This window comes from Salvelinus fontinalis, chromosome 32 (assembly GCF_029448725.1).
Source record: "Salvelinus fontinalis isolate EN_2023a chromosome 32, ASM2944872v1, whole genome shotgun sequence".
Lineage (NCBI taxonomy): Eukaryota > Metazoa > Chordata > Actinopteri > Salmoniformes > Salmonidae > Salvelinus > Salvelinus fontinalis.
In genome coordinates, this window is record NC_074696.1 from 12,908,514 (window position 1) to 12,927,585 (window position 19,072).

The 19,072-nt window shown below is 42.8% G+C and overlaps 2 protein-coding genes and 1 long non-coding RNA gene across 4 annotated transcripts in view; 1 reads left to right on the plus strand and 2 right to left on the minus strand.

Moving 5' to 3' along the window:
- Positions 1-5,967, minus strand: part of LOC129830762 (hyccin-like) — a 30,028-nt gene extending 24,061 nt beyond the window's left edge. The window contains exon 1 of one of the 2 annotated variants that reach the window (XM_055893458.1): positions 5,787-5,962. The gene's annotated coding sequence lies outside the window, so the exon portion shown is untranslated. Of the gene's footprint in view, positions 1-5,786 lie in introns of both variants that reach the window. The other variant, XM_055893459.1, reaches the window with a different exon arrangement.
- A 2,171-nt stretch (positions 5,968-8,138) lies between these two features.
- On the minus strand, positions 8,139-13,476 carry si:ch73-345f18.3 (uncharacterized). The gene is made up of 3 exons (XM_055893460.1): positions 13,237-13,476; positions 12,619-12,697; positions 8,139-9,202 (listed from the first exon to the last, which is right to left on the minus strand). Exons 1-3 carry the CDS (start codon positions 13,285-13,287, stop codon positions 8,811-8,813), a joined length of 522 nt encoding a protein of 173 aa, XP_055749435.1. The 5' UTR covers positions 13,288-13,476; the 3' UTR covers positions 8,139-8,810.
- A 797-nt stretch (positions 13,477-14,273) lies between these two features.
- On the plus strand, positions 14,274-16,799 carry LOC129830536 (uncharacterized). The gene is made up of 2 exons (XR_008755547.1): positions 14,274-14,357; positions 16,399-16,799. It is a non-coding gene; the product is annotated as an uncharacterized LOC129830536 (long non-coding RNA).
- The last annotated feature ends 2,273 nt before the right edge of the window (positions 16,800-19,072 follow it).

The following is a 19,072-nucleotide window of genomic DNA, read 5'->3' on the forward strand; positions in this document are numbered from 1 at the left end:
TTGAGTTCAATAAGTGCATAGACGATGTTGTCCCCACAGTGATTAAGAACGTATCCAAACCAAAAACCATGAAGTACAGGCAATATCCACGCTGGGATACAGGCCAGAACTACCGCTTTCAAGGAATGGGACACGGACACACAAGAAAGCACGCTACGAACTTCGACGAGACATCAAACAATACAAATAAAAGGGCAATATAGAAGGTGAAATCCTATTACACCGGCTCCGATGATCGTCCTGTGTGGCAGAGCAAACAATAACGGATTACAAAAGGGAAACGCAGCCATGAGTTGCCCAGCGAACCAGTTCTCCCAAACAAGCTAAATGCCTTTTTACACGTCGAGGAATATAACACTGTGACTTGCGTGAAAGACCCTGTTTTTTCAGATGTATGTGTGTTCTCACTCTGTGGCCGATGTGAGCAAAATATTTAAACCGTTTAAACAGATGGAATACCGGGGTGTGTTCAAATGTTTCCAAGTTTCAAACATGTTCTCAAATGCCATTGAAATGGCAGCAGCGGTATGAGAACCAGCATGCAATACGGCTTTCCTCAGTGTGAAATCCTCGACGACCCACTGTGCTGTCAGACTCATAATGCACGGCTGTTGATTGTTGGTAAGAAGGGGTCGTAAGCAAGGACGGTAAAATCTACACCACATATAATCGGCGCCTGTGACATAAAATCAGATTTGATGGCAACAGATCTTTATTCTATATTCTTGTTATCTATTCAGTAACATTCCATAACCATTCATTCGGAAGGTTAAAACCAATTCATTCAACAGGTTAAACCCATTCATTCAGAAGGTTAAAACATCGCTCCTATCCTCGCTCAGATGACTAACCGCAGCATCTATCAGTAGCCTAAACTGTGGCACAAATTGGGGAATTTCCACACCTAGCCAAACTATTAGACTAAATTATTGGGGTTGCTGTGAATGTTTCTGTCAGAGAGTCCATCTCCTCTATCACTATAGAGACCTGTATCGGCCCCCAAAAAATACATCAGCTGGCGGGTGGTCCCGGAGTTGAGAGAATTTGGGTAATGGCGTAATTACACTTGACATGTGGACTGACGATTTCCTAAAAATAGAACACTTGCGCCTTACAGCCCGTTACATAAACAACGAGTGGGTGCTTTTGAAGAGGATGCTATTCACCACAGAGTGGGACATTTCCCAGCGCAAAACTGCAGATACCATAAGGCCAGCAGCTATTGTGAAAGAATACTTGGGGATCTTGTTGATTTTCCTCCATCGATTCAAAGAGGCCACACTCCCCTTGGGAGGCAAGTAAACAGCCTACTGTTGACCTGGTAACTGTGTGATTCCTAAGGATAAAGCTTCACCTACAGCTGGATTAGTGGTGTCAGAGAAGAGAAGCCAGCTGACCAGGCACGGACATCCGTTTCCTGCTATTTTTACACTATTGTTCTAAATTCAAAAATCACCCTCTTCTTCTTCATCCTCATCATTATTCAGTTCATTCAATTTCAAAATGGTGAAGTCGTGTACATTTATCAGTTCCTATCTGGTTTCCATCACTTATTCATCAATTCACCTCATTCATTCAGTGAGGAGAGAGCGCCTGGGTACCAACGCTTTACACCGAACCCAAAAGAATAATCAGCGTTCTAACTCCCACTTGCGGTGACGTAATATACCATACTATACCATAGTGCACCACAGCATAACGTCAATACCGTACTATACCATACTATACCTTAGTGCACCACAGCATAACGTCAATACCGTACTATACATTAGTGCACCACAGCATAAAGTCAATACCGTACTATACCATAGTCCACCACAGCATAACGTCAAAACCGTACTATACCATAGTGCACCACAGCATAACGTCAATACCGTACTATACCTTAGTGCACCACAGCATAAAGTCAATACCGTACTATACCTTAGTGCACCACAGCATAAAGTCAATACCGTACTATACCATAGTCCACCACAGCATAACGTCAAAACCGTACTATACCATAGTCCACCACAGCATAACGTCAAAACCGTACTATACCATAGTGCACCACAGCATAGTCAATACCGTACTATACCATAGTGCACCACAGCACAACGTCAATACCGTACTATACCATAGTGCACTACAGCATAAAGTCAATACCGTACTATATCATAGCGCACCACAGCATAAAGTCAATACCGTACTATACCATAGTGCACCACAGCACAACGTTAATACCGTACTATATCATAGCGCACCACAGCATAAAGTCAATACCGTACTATACCTTAGTGCACCTCAATGCACCACAGCATAATGTCAACTTTTAATTGAGGAACCACAGTATCGGCTTAGCTCTGATCATATTTACTGAGTGCTCTCTCCTCATACTGCTGTTAGGCCAAGCTCTCTCCTATCAGGAGCCATGAGTGGGTGTCAAATGAAAGCTAAGAGAGTCTATATTTTAGAGAAATTAAGGCATATATACATTTTCCTAGGAATAAGGCTTTGATTTCTGGTCAAACAGATGGAAAAGTGATCTTAGACAACATCTACTAGAAAAAGTCTTACTGTATTAGAAATACATCAAAAACAATGTAGATGTTTTTTTTATTTAACTAGGCAAGTCAGTTAAGAACAAATTCTTATTTACAATGACGGCCTACCCCGAACAGGGCCAATTAAGCACCGCCCTATGGGACTCCCAATCACGGGCTGGTTGTGATACAGCCTGGAATCGAACCAGGGTCTGTAGTGACGCCTCCAGCACTGAGATGCAGTGCCTTAGACCGCTGTGCCACTCGGGAGCCCAAAGTCCCCTGCCAACTACTATCAACACATATTAAGTTTTTGATAAATGTTTCTGCAAGTTAAAGAAACATTGCCTTCTAATTCCGTTACCAAAAACCCACATAGCTTGAAGATATTTTCTAATGTCTCTCCCTCACGTGGAGGGAGGATAATGAAAGATCACAGACGTAACAAGTGGAGACCTACCAATTTGTTTCATTTTCTATTTTGCTGATATGAAGTTTATGAATTATTAAGGGATATTAATTATTTTATGAATTATTTTACTGCAACTGAATTGGCTACAATGGGAAATCATAGTGGTTACCTGCTACTGTCCTCCCTTCCACTGGCATACTGTTATGTTCAGCTCATAACTCTCCCCATTTACTGTAATAAGCATCCTCAGCCACTGAGCACCGACGACCCCCGGACTTCCAGGAACGTTTAAAAGTAGTTGAAATTTGGTCAGTCTGCTCTGGCCGGACCAAATCTGAACCAATGATAGAAGTCCGTTTCACAAGTTCGGACAGCACAGTACTTTACAGTAGAGCACAGTACATTACATTACTTTACAGTTGAGCACAGTACATTACAGTAGAGTTCAGTACAGCAGAGGTCAGAGACTATCAACACGTTTTCGTTTAGAACTCGTCACCTGTGTTTCATATTGAAAGTCCGTGTTTTTTTGCATCAATAGACTGATCAGGGATGTGCAACTATAGCTTTCCTTCATGGAAAACACATTTCTTACGCGCTTTTAAAAATATATATTTTTGCATTAAAAACACAGAATTCTGCATTAATGAGACCCCTGGTGCAGTACAGTATAATGTAGTGTATTGTACTGAACATATCAACTTCACTGTATGTACTGTACTGTGATTGGTTCAAATTTGGTCTGGTACAGACCGTGGTCAAAGAGTTTCTAAACCCAGAGGTGCAACACCACGAGACTTCCAGGAACACTTGTGAAGCAGACCAGGCCGGGGTTTGGACTTAGAGAAGTCAATGAGAGAAGTGAAACACTGTTCCTTAAATTGTCAATTTTCTCAAAAATCTAAAGCCACAACCTAGATTCCAGACAATGTCTCAAGTAGCTGAACTTATTATTACTCATACCTCGTGAGTGACAAACTATTTTTTGTTGTTGTCAAAAACCACTTTATATTTAAAGGAGTGCCTTTGATTTGATGGCCTGCACATGCGCAGTCCAGCGCAAGACGACCGTTAGGGCCGATGACGTGTTTCTACACATGAGTTTAGCTAGCCGACGTCGCCATGGCATCGCCTACATTTGTGATCTGGGATTTGTATTGGAGAAGCAGTACTGTACTGTCTTTGCCGTGGTGCTATTTGGGGGAGGAGCTCATTATAATAATAGCCAGTGTGTAGAATACCCAAATATGCAAAAGACGGATATTGGATATTTCTATCTGTGTACCTATTGAAGATACATCACAGTGATATTCATATCCATAATTATATATTTCTGTGTAGTACAGATAAGGGTCACATGATCTTATTCCTTTACCAGATGTAAATCCACTTCACTTATTGTAGTTCAATAACCATCTTTTTTTCTTTTTTTTTCAAAACTCAAGTGTCATGTCATAGCCGACGCCATGTTCTTTCTGCAGACATCTTTGAATCTTTAATTTGGTGCAGATATTTAAGAGTTTTTGAAAAACGTGGTCACATAAAAACTGAGGGAGATTTACAAAAATGTGCTTCAGCACAATTCTTCCAGTAAATGTGTTTTTGTGAAAATGTCTGTGTAAATTATTCAAAGTAGTCCTTGTGCATGGTTTGTTAAACTTTGAAATCAATAGTTTTTGTTTGGCATACATTTTAAAGTGTAGAATCTGAGTCAAAGTGTAATTCCATTACTGTGAAACTGCCCTATAGCAGAGGGACTCTTTGTGTGTCTCTACAGTGGTGAGTCGGGTGGGTATAATTTGTGGAACTTTCCAACAGGAATCTGTTACAAAAACTTCGTAAATAACAAGGTTGCCAACAAACAACGTTGTATAGCGGCATAATAAGATACCGGATAGGGAGTGGGCTATTGTTAAGTTTTTCACTTACCACGTTTATTCCGAAAAATGTCTGTCCTCACTCTGGTTGCCTATGGACAAACATTAAGAATAATCTACGTGGTTAGTTGATGCCTATTCGGCAGCTAGTTAGCAAGGTGAATTGATCGTGCTACTTTGTATGAGTTGTTTGTTGGCAACCTTGTACTTTGCGAAGTTTTTGGAACAGATTCCTGTTTGAACGTTCCACAAATTATACCCAGCCTGGTGAGTCTGTGGTATCCACCGCAGATCGATGCTACACGACTATTGATCAGTGTACAGCCACAATATCTACTGGCATAAACACAAGCAGTAGCTAGTTGACCGTCACTACAATACAAATCATAATCAATTGATTAGTTACATCATATGGAGACTAAACCAGACTGAAACGGGTACTGCTGGAAATAAGACTAGGGTATAGATTACTTGCTAGCTAGCTGAGGGACAAACTTTTTGACAGCTGTCCTGGTTACAGAAGTCACCTGGGCTTGTCATGGCAGTACAGTTAGCTAACTAGCAACTAGTTTACTATCTAACCAGCGATCGTAGTTCTCTTGCCAACCTAGTCACGCTACAAATTATGATTTTCAACTCACGCCTGACACAGTTGACTCAACGTTAGTTAGCTAGCTACAGTAGATGCTAACAGTAGTTGGCAAGATTCCTAGTTCTCAAAGCTTCGCCGGCGAGCTCTACAGAAATCTGTTAGCTAGCTTCCTATTGTAGATAGCTATTTTACCTAACAGTTATTGCAATCTACTTTGTGTGAGGTCGCTAGCAGCAGTAACTACTTTAGCTAGCTATATTTGTTTCCCAGAGCAGAATCCAACATTCGCCAACTCAGTCAGATTTCAAACTGAAAATGTGCATACAGTCAGAATGTCCTCTCCAAGAAGACGAGCTAGCTGGAAAATGTTATTATTTACTTACTATCATGCTATCTCGAGATTTCCTTTGTCTCCAAGTCCACTATTGTTCCGTCCAGGCATATGGGTAGCTATCAATTACTAATCTAAATCATTTATCAACGTACACCTCCATCTTCATTTACGATCACAATTCCTACTATCTTGAATTCGAGGATTAATTCGGAATGACAGGCATGTGAGCAAATGGTCAAACAGTATAAAATGTAACCCCCGCGCCTCCAGAAATAGCGACCAATGCAATTTGGTATAGGGGCGGGACATCATAATTTCCGCAAATACGGTGGATTGTCGCCGTCATCTCTGACAGTCAGGGCAGACCACGGGAAGAGGAAGAGACACTGGTCATGTATGAACCATTGTGTTTTATATAATATCTGATATTTGTAACATTGAAATTCATCTTTATATGTGATTTTAAAAGGGAAAGTATACAATGTTTTCAACTCTTTAAAGGGTATGTATTTATAATATGCTGTATTATAAATTGTATCTACATGGTTATCACTGCAAGGCCTATTGACTTACATTATATAATTGTTATTAACCAGAAAAATATAATGGTTTAATAATAATTATACCAGGTTGATGTAAAATGTAACTCTGGAAATATATTATGATAACTTGGTACATTCATAGACAAGCCTCCATCTGCCAGTAGTTTATGAGGTGCAGTGTAAGATGTGCGTAGCTAATGGTCCTGCAATGGTTATCGCTGCAGAAAAACGCCTTTCAGATAATTGCAGTAACATTTTAACTAATACATTATATAAATTATTGACCAGACACATGGACTGGCTTGTCCTAGTCCACACTACAGTGCAACATGTCAGTAGCAAAGCTTTTCCTCCGTCTTCTCATCTCCCTTTTTCTCTCTCTCAATCACACACACATCTCTCTCCCACCCTTAACCCCACCCCCCCCCACACAGTCCCTCCCTCCCTACATCTCACTGTCCTGCTGCGGGGTCCTGTCAGTACAAATAAGGAGTCTCTGTGTGCTAAGTGGTTTAGATGTGCAGTGTACCATGTAGTAATACTCCGCTATGTCACTCAAACGTGTTCATACAACTCTTAAGACACTAACAACAGAGTGCAGTTTTAATTTGTTATAAAACACAATAACATACAGTATTAACACAGAAGAAACCCTAACATGATCTCTAATATCGACAGCGGTTTAATCAACATTGTTTTGATTAAATTAGGATTTAGAATTGGAATTCCTGTCCAGAATAATTCAGGATATATCTCAGCTAATTTCTCTAACTAGTTTATAGACATACTCACAATACAATACTTAAACAATATCTATAACCAGTCAAAATCTGTGGCACTCCAAGGCCAGCCGAACCCTGCAGGAGAGTGTTTTCTAACAGTGTAGGTCCATAGCGTGCTTTTTACATGATAGTAAAAATAGCCTACATTGATTCCCAAAATATTTAAAAGTGACCCAGAGGTCAGTGTCCCCAGAGGTCTGTGTCCCCAGAGGTCAGTGTCCCCAGAGGTCTCTCTCCTCTCAGTGTGTGTGAAAGAGAGTACCATCCGATAAGAGGTGAACCCATAGAGTTACCAGTGCAAGGTGTAAGAAACCACAGCACTAGGTCCCCAGATAGAGGGACAACAGCACTAGGTCCCCAGATAGAGGGACAACAGCACTGGGTCCCCAGATAGAGGGACAACAGCACTGGGTCCCCAGATAGAGGGACAACAGCACTGGGTCCCCAGATAGAGGGACAACAGCACTGGGTCCCCAGATAGAGGGACAACAGCACTAGGTCCCCAGATAGAGGGACAACAGCACTGGGTCCCCAGATAGAGGGACAACAGCACTAGGTCCCCAGATAGAGGGACAACAGCACTGGGTCCCCAGATAGAGGGACAACAGCACTGGGTCCCCAGATAGAGGGACAACAGCACTAGGTCCCCAGATAGAGGGACAACAACACTAGGTCCCCAGATAGAGGGACAACAGCACTAGGTCCCCAGATACAGGGACAACAGCACTAGGTCCCCAGATAAAGGGACAACAGCACTGGGTCCCCAGATACAGGGACAACAGCACTGGGTCCCCAGATAGAGGGACAACAGCACTAGGTCCCCAGATAGAGGGACAACAGCACTAGGTCCCCAGATAGGGGCGGCAGCGTAGCCTAGTGGTTAGAGTGTTGGACTAGTAACCGGAAGGTTGCAAGTTCAAATCCCCGAGCTGACAAGGTACAAATCTGTCGTTCTGCCCCTGAACAGGCAGTTAACCCACTGTTCCTAGGCCGTCATTGAAAATAAGAATTTGTTCTTAACTGACTTGCCTAGTTAAATAAAGGTAAAAAAAAAAAAAAAAAAAAAAAAAAATAGAGGGGAATCACTATAAAGGAAGAGACAAATGATGTATACATTACAGAGTGGAATAGCTATACAGGGAAAAATACTACCGGGATAATAGCGTGATATGGCTCAAAAATGTACCTCAATCCAGGGATTTGAAGATGTTGTTGTAGTTATCTTACCCCTAATTATCTCAATATCAAGAAATGACAAATCGAGAATATAGCAATACTGCTAGTTTTCAAGTAGACTGCCTTTTTCCTCCTCATGCTCGGCTAGCTAATGCTAAAGCAGCCCATTGCTTTCCATTAAAATACAACGCCTACCATTGGGGTGAGTAGCTTCCGGAAGTGTGGTGGAATCCAATGGGTTGCTTAAGCATTAGCTAGCCTAGCGTACTGACGAAAAAGGCAGTTTAATTAAAAACTAGCAGTATTTCAATATTCTCGATGCGGTAACATATGGCAGCCGGTGCCAAATTGAATATCTAAATTACCTTGCAGCTGGTGGCCATCTTAGGCCTATAGATTTCAATGGCAATTAGGCCTAGAGTGTAGCCTAACTATTGGCCACAACAGTAGAACTACTCATAACTCAACCATAAGTGTATAAACAGGCTATGTAACATGGCAGAAGAGTGTCTGAGTGGACTGCAGAAACTGCTACGTTTTGGGGGAGCCACAGGTGGTTTTCCACAGTGTGTGTCAGGCCAGTCCTGCTATCTGTGCAGCCTCAGTTTGGACCTCTCCAGCCTGCTGACGGTAACCTAGTGAAAGCTCCCTCGCCCTTCTCACTTCCTGCATGGTCTCAATCAGGTTCTCCTCCAGCCTACAGCGGTCCTGATGGGTTGGTGCCGCCTCCCTGACCTGCTCCGCCATTCGCTCCCCCCCATTCAGCAGCCAGCCTATCAGCTCCTGGAGCTTGGTCCCAGCGGCACTTATCGCTTTGGCGCCCTGGGAAATGCCCCAGAGCTCCTCCTGAGCCAATCGGAGACGGCTAGGCGGAGACTCCTCCCCCTTGGCCGTAGACCTCAGCGGAACCACTGAGAGAGAGAAGTCATACCCCTTCATCACCATGTTTACACACCAACTGTCCTCTGGAGGGAGAGAGAGAGAGAGAGAAAGAGAGAGAGAAAGAGAGAGAAAAGTTATAAGCTTTCATCTGTAGACTTACCCTTTACCTGTCGTATGGAAGGGAGTGGGAGTGAGCGGGGTAAAAAGATTAGACTAGATGAGTGTATAAGTCACATGCACAGGACACAGTTAATTATTAAGCTCTGAGCTCCAAAGGTGCAGGTTAAAAAGAGTAGTTAATGAAACAATAATAACAAAATGTATAATAATAATATAGACATATTTAACTGTAACAATGACAAATGTCCATTAGGGGAATGGGGGTAGGGGAGGGGGGGGTGGAATGTTCCAGAGGGAATGTCCATAGGGCAGGGGTGTCAAACTCATTCCACGGAGGGCCTAGTGTCTGCAGGTTTTTGGTTTTTCCTTTCAATAAAGCCCTAGACAACCAGGTGTGGGGAGTTCGTAACTAATTAGTGATGTTAATTCATCAATCAAGTATAAGGGAGGAGCGAAAACCCGCAGACACTCGGCCCCCCGTGGAATGAGTTTGACACCTGTGCCATAGGGGGAGCAGCAGGGGTGGAAGTGAGAAGTAGAATGTCCTCAGGTTGAAGAGTTGCTGTCGTGCTTTCGCTTTCTTCACCACGGTATCCGTGTGGGTTGACCATTTCAGCTGAAGTCCACAATCAGCTCCTCTGAGATGTGTACGCCTAGGAACTTGAACGTTTTTGACCGTCTCCGCGGCGGCCTAGTCGAGAAGGATGTGGGCATGCCTTGCCTGGTTCCTCCTGAAGTCCACAATCAGCTCCTTAGTTTTGCTGCCGTAGAGGGAAAAAGTTTAAATGGCACCATGCCGTCAGAGTGCGTACATCCTCTCTGTAGGCCGTCTCGTCGTTGTTGGTAATCAGGCCTACTACTGTCATGTCGTCAGCGAACTTGATGATGGAGTTGGAACTGTGTGAGGTCAGGAAGAGAGAGGACTGACATGGCTCTGTTATGCCTGCATGTTTTTTTTTGGTTGGTTTCACTATCCTCGTGGGGACCAGAAGTCCTAACAATGATAGTAAAACAAGGAAAATTCAGACAATTGGGGACATTTAGCCGGTCTCCACAAGGAAAAAAAGGTTATTTTAGGTTAGGGTTACAATTACGGTTAGGAGTTAGAGTTAGGTTAAGGGTTAGGGTTAGGGTTAGGAGTTAGGGTAAGGGTAAGGGTTAGGGTTAGGAGTTAGGGTAAGGGTTAGGGTTAGGAGTTAGGGTAAGGGTTAGGGTTAGGAGTTTGGGTTAGGGTTCGGAGTTAGGGTAAGGGTTAGGGTTAGGAATTAGGGAAAATAAAATGTTGAATGGGAATCAATTGTTTGGTCCTCACAAGGATACTAAAACAAATGTTTGTGTGTGTGTGTCTCACTGTGCTCCTCTTTAATCTTCCTCACACACTCTGTAAGAGTCAGGTTGCTGTCATTGTTACAGTCGTAGGTGTGTCGCAGAGATATGATGCGTTCCTTCATGGCATCATAGCTCTCCTGTTGTTGGTTGAACGTCACGGCTACCTCAGAGAACCGCTGGTCCAAGTCTATTAGACCCACACGCTTCGGAACCAACCGACCACTCTGACTCACTGAAACACACACACACACACGCTTCGGAACCAACCGACCACTCTGACTCACTGAAACACACACACACAGAATCAATAACACACACACACGCTTCGGAACCAACCGACCACTCTGACTCACTGAAACACACACAAACACACGTTTCGGAACCAACCGACCACTCTGACTCATTGAAACACACACAAACACACGCTTCGGAACCAACCGACCACTCTGACTCACTGAAACACACACACACACACGCTTCGGAACCAACCGACCACTCTGACTCACTGAAACACACACACACACACGCTTCGGAACCAACCGACCACTCTGACTCACTGAAACACACACACACACACGCTTCGGAACCAACCGACCACTCTGACTCACTGAAACACACACACACACACGCTTCGGAACCAACCGACCACTCTGACTCACTGAAACACACACACACAGAGTCAATAACACACACACACACACACGCTTCGGAACCAACCGACCACTCTGACTCACTGAAACACACACAAACAGAGTCAATAACACACACACACACACACGCTTCGGAACCAACCGACCACTCTGACTCACTGAAACACACACACACACAGAGTCAATAACACACACACACACACGCTTCGGAACCAACCGACCACTCTGACTCACTGAAACACACACACACAGAGTCAATAACACACACACACACACACACACGCTTCGGAACCAACCGACCACTCTGACTCACTGAAAAACACACACACAGAGTCAATAACACACACACACACACACACGCTTCGGAACCAACCGACCACTCTGACTCACTGAAACACACACACACACGCGCTTCGGAACCAACCGACCACTCTGACTCACTGAAACACACACAAACAGAGTCAATAACACACACACACACGCTTCGGAACCAACCGACCACTCTGACTCACTGAAACACACACACACAGAGTCAATAACACACACACACACACACACGCTTCGGAACCAACCGACCACTCTGACTCACTGAAACACACACACACAGAGTCAATAACACACACACACACACGCTTCGGAACCAACCGACCACTCTGACTCACTGAAACACACACACACACACAAACAGAGTCAATAACACACACACCCACACGCTTCGGAACCAACCGACCACTCTGACTCACTGAAACACACACACACAGAGTCAATAACACACACACACACACGCTTCGGAACCAACCGACCACTCTGACTCACTGAAACACACACACACAGAGTCAATAACACACACACACACACGCTTCGGAACCAACCGACCACTCTGACTCACTGAAACACACACAAACAGAGTCAATAACACACACACACACGCTTCGGAACCAACCGACCACTCTGACTCACTGAAACACACACACACACAAACAGAGTCAATAACACACACACACACACACACGCTTCGGAACCAACCGACCACTCTGACTCACTGAAACACACACACACAGAGTCAATAACACACACACACACACGCTTCGGAACCAACCGACCACTCTGACTCACTGAAACACACACACACAGAGTCAATAACACACACACACACACACACGCTTCGGAACCAACCGACCACTCTGACTCACTGAAACACACACACACACACACACACACACACACAAACAGAGTCAATAACACACACACACGCTTCGGAACCAACCGACCACTCTGACTCACTGAAACACACACACACACACAAACAGAGTCAATAACACACACACACACACACACACACACACACACACACACACACACACACACTTGTAATATGATGGTAATATGTGTGATTGAACCTGTGGGTGCTGGTCGAGGCTGTCTGGCCGACTCTGGCTTAGCTGATTTTGAAGGCTTGGTGTGAAGTAGAGGCTGTCTCTGTAACACACACGTTCCACTGTGTGAGTGAGGTATGGGCGGGTTAAACAAATCCAATCCATGTCTAAAACACTGTAACAACAGACCTATTATATTCAGTAGTGTGTGTTTTACTCAAGTGGGTAATATTGTGGCATAACACTTCCTGATGCAGATACACGTAGGTCATGTGTTGTGCACTATTACATTGGTTAGTTGTAAATATGATCTGATCAAGCTTATTATTTGAAAGTAGCCTAATGCATGTGTGATTATTTTTTTACATTTGAGTCATTTAGCAGACGCTCTTATCCAGAGAAATTTACAGGAGCAATTATGGTTGTGTCCAGCTCAAGAGCAGATTTTTCACCTAGTCAGCTGGGGATTCGGTTACTGGCTCAACCTCTTAACCAATAGGCTGGCTACCCGCCGTCCGTGTTTATGTGTCTGATTCCACAAATGATGTTCCTTCGTGAAAAATAAAGTTATAGGCAACTTTTTTACTGTGTAGTTTAACCCCAGACAATAAATCATGTTTCTTTCCTGTTCCAATACAATACCTCGTCATTGTCTTCGGAGGGAGAGACACAGCAACAGAATAGCACAGACATTCTCGCTGAAATGATCCCAACAGTTAATCTCCGCAATCAATCTCTCTTTATTCGTTTTCTCCACAATCTCTTTTTCTCTCTCTCTATATATATAACAAGGTCAATCCACCTCTGCCCATATTCCCGGTGACGTCACCTGTCATGGGACTGGTTTTGCGGAAAAGTTTTCTAGCTGTGGCTATAGATAGGACAGGTGCACCCATCTGATACGCTGGAACTGTGACACGCATAGCGATACATTTTACCATTCAACAGTAAACACAGACATTTGACACGTCAGCGCCGTCATTTTCAGTAGTGCATTTATGAAACGACAAACGGTAGGCCTATCTGCAGCAAGTAAACGTTTCCTTATCAAGAATGAAAACGGACAAGCAGAGGCGGTCTGTAAACCGACGCTAGAGGGTGATATTTGACAGCCGCTGCAACTGATTTTACTACAACAGGAACCCAGAAGAAAGGAGAAACTGAGTAGTGCTAGCCGGCTAGCTAACACATAACTTATTCTGTCAGCAAACTAAACTAATATTATAGCCCAGTGGTTTCCATCCAGCGAGGCAACATCAAGACTGGTGTGTGTGTACAAGCTGGACATGCATGTGTTGCTCGCGTTTAGCGGCACGCACTCTATAGCAAGCTAAATTAGCATAACTGCTAACACCAACAAACAGGCTGTACTGTGGAGTGGACATTGGCAGCAGCAGAGGCAGTGGGAGTTATAGCTGCCATTGCAGCTAGTCTGCTTATACATTATTATTTCGAAAATATAGACCCCTAACTGGCCAACTAATTTAGCTAGCAGCTATGGCCAGCACCAGAATGGCTTCTGCAGCTGCAACAAGAGACAAACACTCAGCTTCAGGTTCCAAGAAGAAGAATGAAAAGAAGTTGGCTTCTAAAGGCGAGTTTAGTTTCCTGTCCAGTATCATGGGCGTCATGTACAACCTGAGGACACAGGTGTGTGAGAGCTTGTGTCTAACAGTGTTTTCTGCAGGGTACTTTACGTGATGTGATCTTGGTGATTCAGAGTGGTGCTGCCGCCAGCTATTTCTTCAGCCTCGCGTTTACTAGTGAGTACACACATACACAAACTATGTCTCTCACCTGTTCTGCTCTCTCACCTGTTCTCACCTGTGTTGTATTAGAGAACGGTGTGTGTGTGTGTGTTGTATTAGAGAATGTTGTGTGTGTGTGTGTTGTATTAGAGAACGTAGTGTGTTTGTGTGTGTGTTGTATTAGAGAACGTAGTGTGTGTGTGTGTGTTGTATTAGAGAACCTTGTTTCTGTGTGTGTGTGTGTGTTGTATTAGAGAATGTTGTTTCTGTGTGTGTGTGTGTGTGTGTTGTATTAGAGAACGTTGTGTGTGTGTGTGTGTGTTGTATTAGAGAACGTTGTGTGGTATGTGTGTGTGTGTTGTATTAGAGAACGTTGTGTGTGTGTGTTGTATTAGAGAACGTTGTGTGTGTGTGTTGTATTAGAGAACGTTGTGTGTGTGTGTGTGTGTGTTGTATTAGAGAACGTTGTGTGTGTGTGTGTGTGTTGTATTAGAGAAAGTTGTGTGTGTGTGTGTGTGTTGTATTAGAGAACGTTGTGTGTGTGTGTTGTATTAGAGAACGTTGTGTGTGTGTGTGTGTGTGTTGTATTAGAGAACGTTGTGTGTGTGTGTGTGTGTGTGTGTTGTATTAGAGAACGTTGTGTGTGTGTGTGTGTGTGTGTTGTATTAGAGAACGTTGTGTGTGTGTGTGTGTGTGTGTGTTGTATTAGAGAAAGTTGTGTGTGTGTGTGTGTTGTATTAGAGAACGTTGTGTGTGTGTGTTGTATTAGAGAACGTTGTGTGTGTGTGTGTGTTGTATTAGAGAACGTTGTGTGTGTGTGTGTGTGTGTGTTGTATTAGAGAAAGTTGTGTGTGTGTGTTGTATTAGAGAACGTTGTGTGTGTATGTGTTCTAACCTTTTCTCTGTTGTGATTTAGGCCTCCTACACCACGGGACAGTAAAACACACTAGAGGACAGGGATGTGTTAGGCTTGTTGCTTATCTATATCAGCATTGTAGCATAATGGAACGTTCAATACACAACATTGCATTGTGTGTGTGTGTGTGTGTGTGTGTGTGTGTGTGTGTGTGTGTGTGTGTGTGTGTGTGTGTGTGTGTGTGTGTGTGTGTGTGTGTGTGTGTGTGTGTGTGTGTGTGTGTGTGTGTGTGTTGTGTGTGCATGCTCATTTTTGTCTGAGTGTGACCCTGTGTCTCTGTACGTCTCTCCCTCTAGGCAGCTCAGCGTTGAACTTGAGTGTTATGACACGTTGAACCTGAGGGTTATGACACGTTGAACTTGAGTGTTATGACACGTTGAACCTGAGGGTTATGACACGTTGAACTTGAGTGTTATGACACGTTGAACCTGAGGGTTATGACACATTGAACCTGAGGGTTAAGACCCGTTGAACCTGAGGGTTATGACACATTGAACCTGAGGGTTATGACCCGTTGAACCTGAGGGTTAAGACCCGTTGAACCTGAGGGTTATGACACATTGAACCTGAGGGTTATGACACGTTGAACCTGAGGGTTATGACACGTTGAACCTGAGGGTTATGACACGTTGAACCTGAGGGTTATGACACGTTGAACCTGAGGGTTATGACCCGTTGAACCTGAGGGTTATGACCCGTTGAACCTGATGGTTAAAATGAAATACACAAATATCGTATTTACATACAGGTACAGTCAAAAGTTTGGACACACCTACTCATTCAAGGGTCTTTCTTTATTTGTACTACTATCTACATTGTAGAATAATAGTGAAGACAACACTATGAAATGACACATATGGAATCATGTAGTAACCCCAAAAAGTGTTAAACAAATCAAAATATATTTTGGATTCTTCAAAGTAGCCGTGTCTATGTGAAATGTAGAGTAAGTGAACGGAGGATCTCTGCATGTGTGGTTCCCACCGTGAAGCATGGAGAAGGAGGTGTGATGGGGTGGGAGTGCTTTGCTTGTGACACTTGTCGTGATTTATTTAACCAGCATGGCTACTACAGCATTCTGCAGTGATACCCCATCCCATCTGGTTGGGGCTTAGTGGGTCTGTCATTTGTTTTCAACAGGACAATGACCCAACACACCTCCAGGCCGTGTAAGGGCTATTTCACCAAGAAGGAGAGTGATGGAGTGCTGCATCAGATGACTTGGCCTCCACAATCCCCCGACCTCAACCAAATTGAGATGGTTTGGGATAAGTTGGACCACAGAATGAAGGAAAAGCAGCCAACAAGTGCTCAGCATATGTGGGAACTCCTTCAAGACTTTTAGAAAAGCGTTCCAGGTGAAGCTGGTTGAGAGAATGCCAAGAGTGTGCAAAGCTGTCATCAAGGCAAAGGGTGTCTTTTTTTAAGAATATAAAATATAAAATGTTTTGGGATTTGTTAAATACTTTTTTTGGTTTCTACATGTGTTATTTCATAGTTTTGATGTCTTAAAAAATAAAAAATAAAGAAAAACCCTTGAATGAGTAGATGTTCTAAAACTTTTGACTGGTACTGTATGTAAATGTGATATTTCAGTTTTGTATTTTTATATAAATTAGCAATAAAAAAAAAAACGACAATTTTACTTTTTCATTATGAGGTTTTGTATGTAGATTGATGAGGGAAAAAAAGGATTTAATCAATTTCAGAATAAGGCTGTAACGTAACAAAATGTGGCAAAAAGGGTCTGAATACTTTCTGAATGCACTGTGTAGTGTAGCTCCCCATATAGTCGAGCTAAGATTGCACTTTTCTACACCACGTATCGTATGTGTCACAGCTCTTGTCGGAATGAGTGGACCAAAGCGCAGCGTGGTAAGTGTCCATGATAAATGTATTACTCAAAACACTCGAACAAAATAACAAAGAGGGAAACTAGAATGCCCACCCTAGTCACACCCTGGCCTAACCAAAATAGAGAATAAAAACCTCTATGGCCAGGGCGTGACAGTATGACTGAGTACAAAACCAAAATGACATTATTTTTGTGCATATAAAAATCTGCCAATGGTATAAATATTCATATTACAAAAATACAGAACTCAGATAGACTGAGTTCTATCTGAGTAAAAAAGCTGCGCATTATTTAAGTAAAAAATCATATTTTTGTTTTACAGAATATGCAAATTAAATATAAATTAAATTGTCTGTTTTGGTTATTTTTTAAATTTCAGATAACATTATTTACATATAATAAGACTTAAGTTGATATTTTGCTATGATTTTCCAATAGTTTATTCTTGGAGTTAAAATGACCGCAGTTGGTAATCCATATATGTAAAATATGTGTCACGTTCTGACCCTAGTTATTGTGTTAATCCTTTGTTTTGTTGGTCAGGACGTGAGCTGGGTGGGCATTCTATGTGTTGTGTTTCTATGTTGGGTTTAATGTGTTGCCTGATATGGTTCTCAATTAGAGGCAGGTGTTTGACGTTTCCTCTGATTGAGAACCATATTAAGGTAGGCTGTTCTCACTGTTTGTTTGTGGGTGATTGTCTTCCGTGTCTGTATGTATGTTCGTACCACACAGGACTGTAGCGTTGGTTTGTAGTCTGTACCTGTTCGTGCGTTCTTCGTGTATTTGTAAGTTCTCATGTTTTAGGTCAGTCTACGTCGTTTTGTAGTTTGTTAAAGAGTTTTCGTGTTTCGTCGTTTCTGTTAATAAATATTCATTATGTCTTCACAACCCGCTGCATTTTGGTCTGATCCCTAAAGAGAAACAAAACCCATTCAAACATACATTATGTCAAAAACACTTAACATTTTCAAATGTACAGTTGGCATGCTGAAGTGGAATGATGAGGAACTGAAACATACACTGGTTCAGTCTTACAGGTGGTCAAGTTTTATTCTCAAGGAGAAATCTGTAATAATTCAAACATACATCAAAGTGGCAATCTGAGATTCAAACGTCGACAAAGCTGACACCAAGAAATGTTTTGTTGCTGAGAGGTGAGGCTGGATACATTTTTTAATTGAACTTTTGCGGCCTACACAAGCCAAACCCTAACCCGGACAACGCTGGGCCAATTGTGCGCCGCCCTATGGTACTCCCAATTGAGGCCAGTTGTGATACAGCCTGGAATTTTTACCTGAGTCTGTAGTGACACCTCTAGCACTGAGATGCAGTGCCTTAGACCGCTGCGCCACTCGGGAGCCCGCTGACCACTCTCAAATTCAAAGTTGGAGCTATGGATGCAAGGATTTGCCATCAATGAGGTCTAAATATAGTTTTAACCACATTTTGAAGCTATACAGTGTTTGTTTACAATTACATAATTTACAAAAAATGTAGTACATCAAGCTTATATTTTGGGTTGTAAATGTAGTAAGACAGTCGAACTAAGCTCATGAGGCACTTAAAAGCCCCCCAAAAAGTATGTATCAATCCCTCATTAATTAGCAATGTGCACCAGAATTTGAATAGGTTAAAAATATATAAAAAAAGGTGTTACAGAATAGCCTGACCAATGGAATTCAGACAGTATGGTATAACAGAATAGCCTGACCAATGGAATTCAGACAGTATGGTATAACAGAATAGCCTGACCAATGGAATTCAGACAGTATGGTATAACAGAATAGCCTGACCAATGGAATTCAGACAGTATGGTATAACAGAATAGCCTGACCAATGGAATTCAGACAGTATGGTATAACAGAATAGCCTGACCAATGGAATTCAGACAGTATGGTATAACAGAATAGCCTGACCAATGGAATTCAGACAGTATGGTATAACAGAATAGCCTGA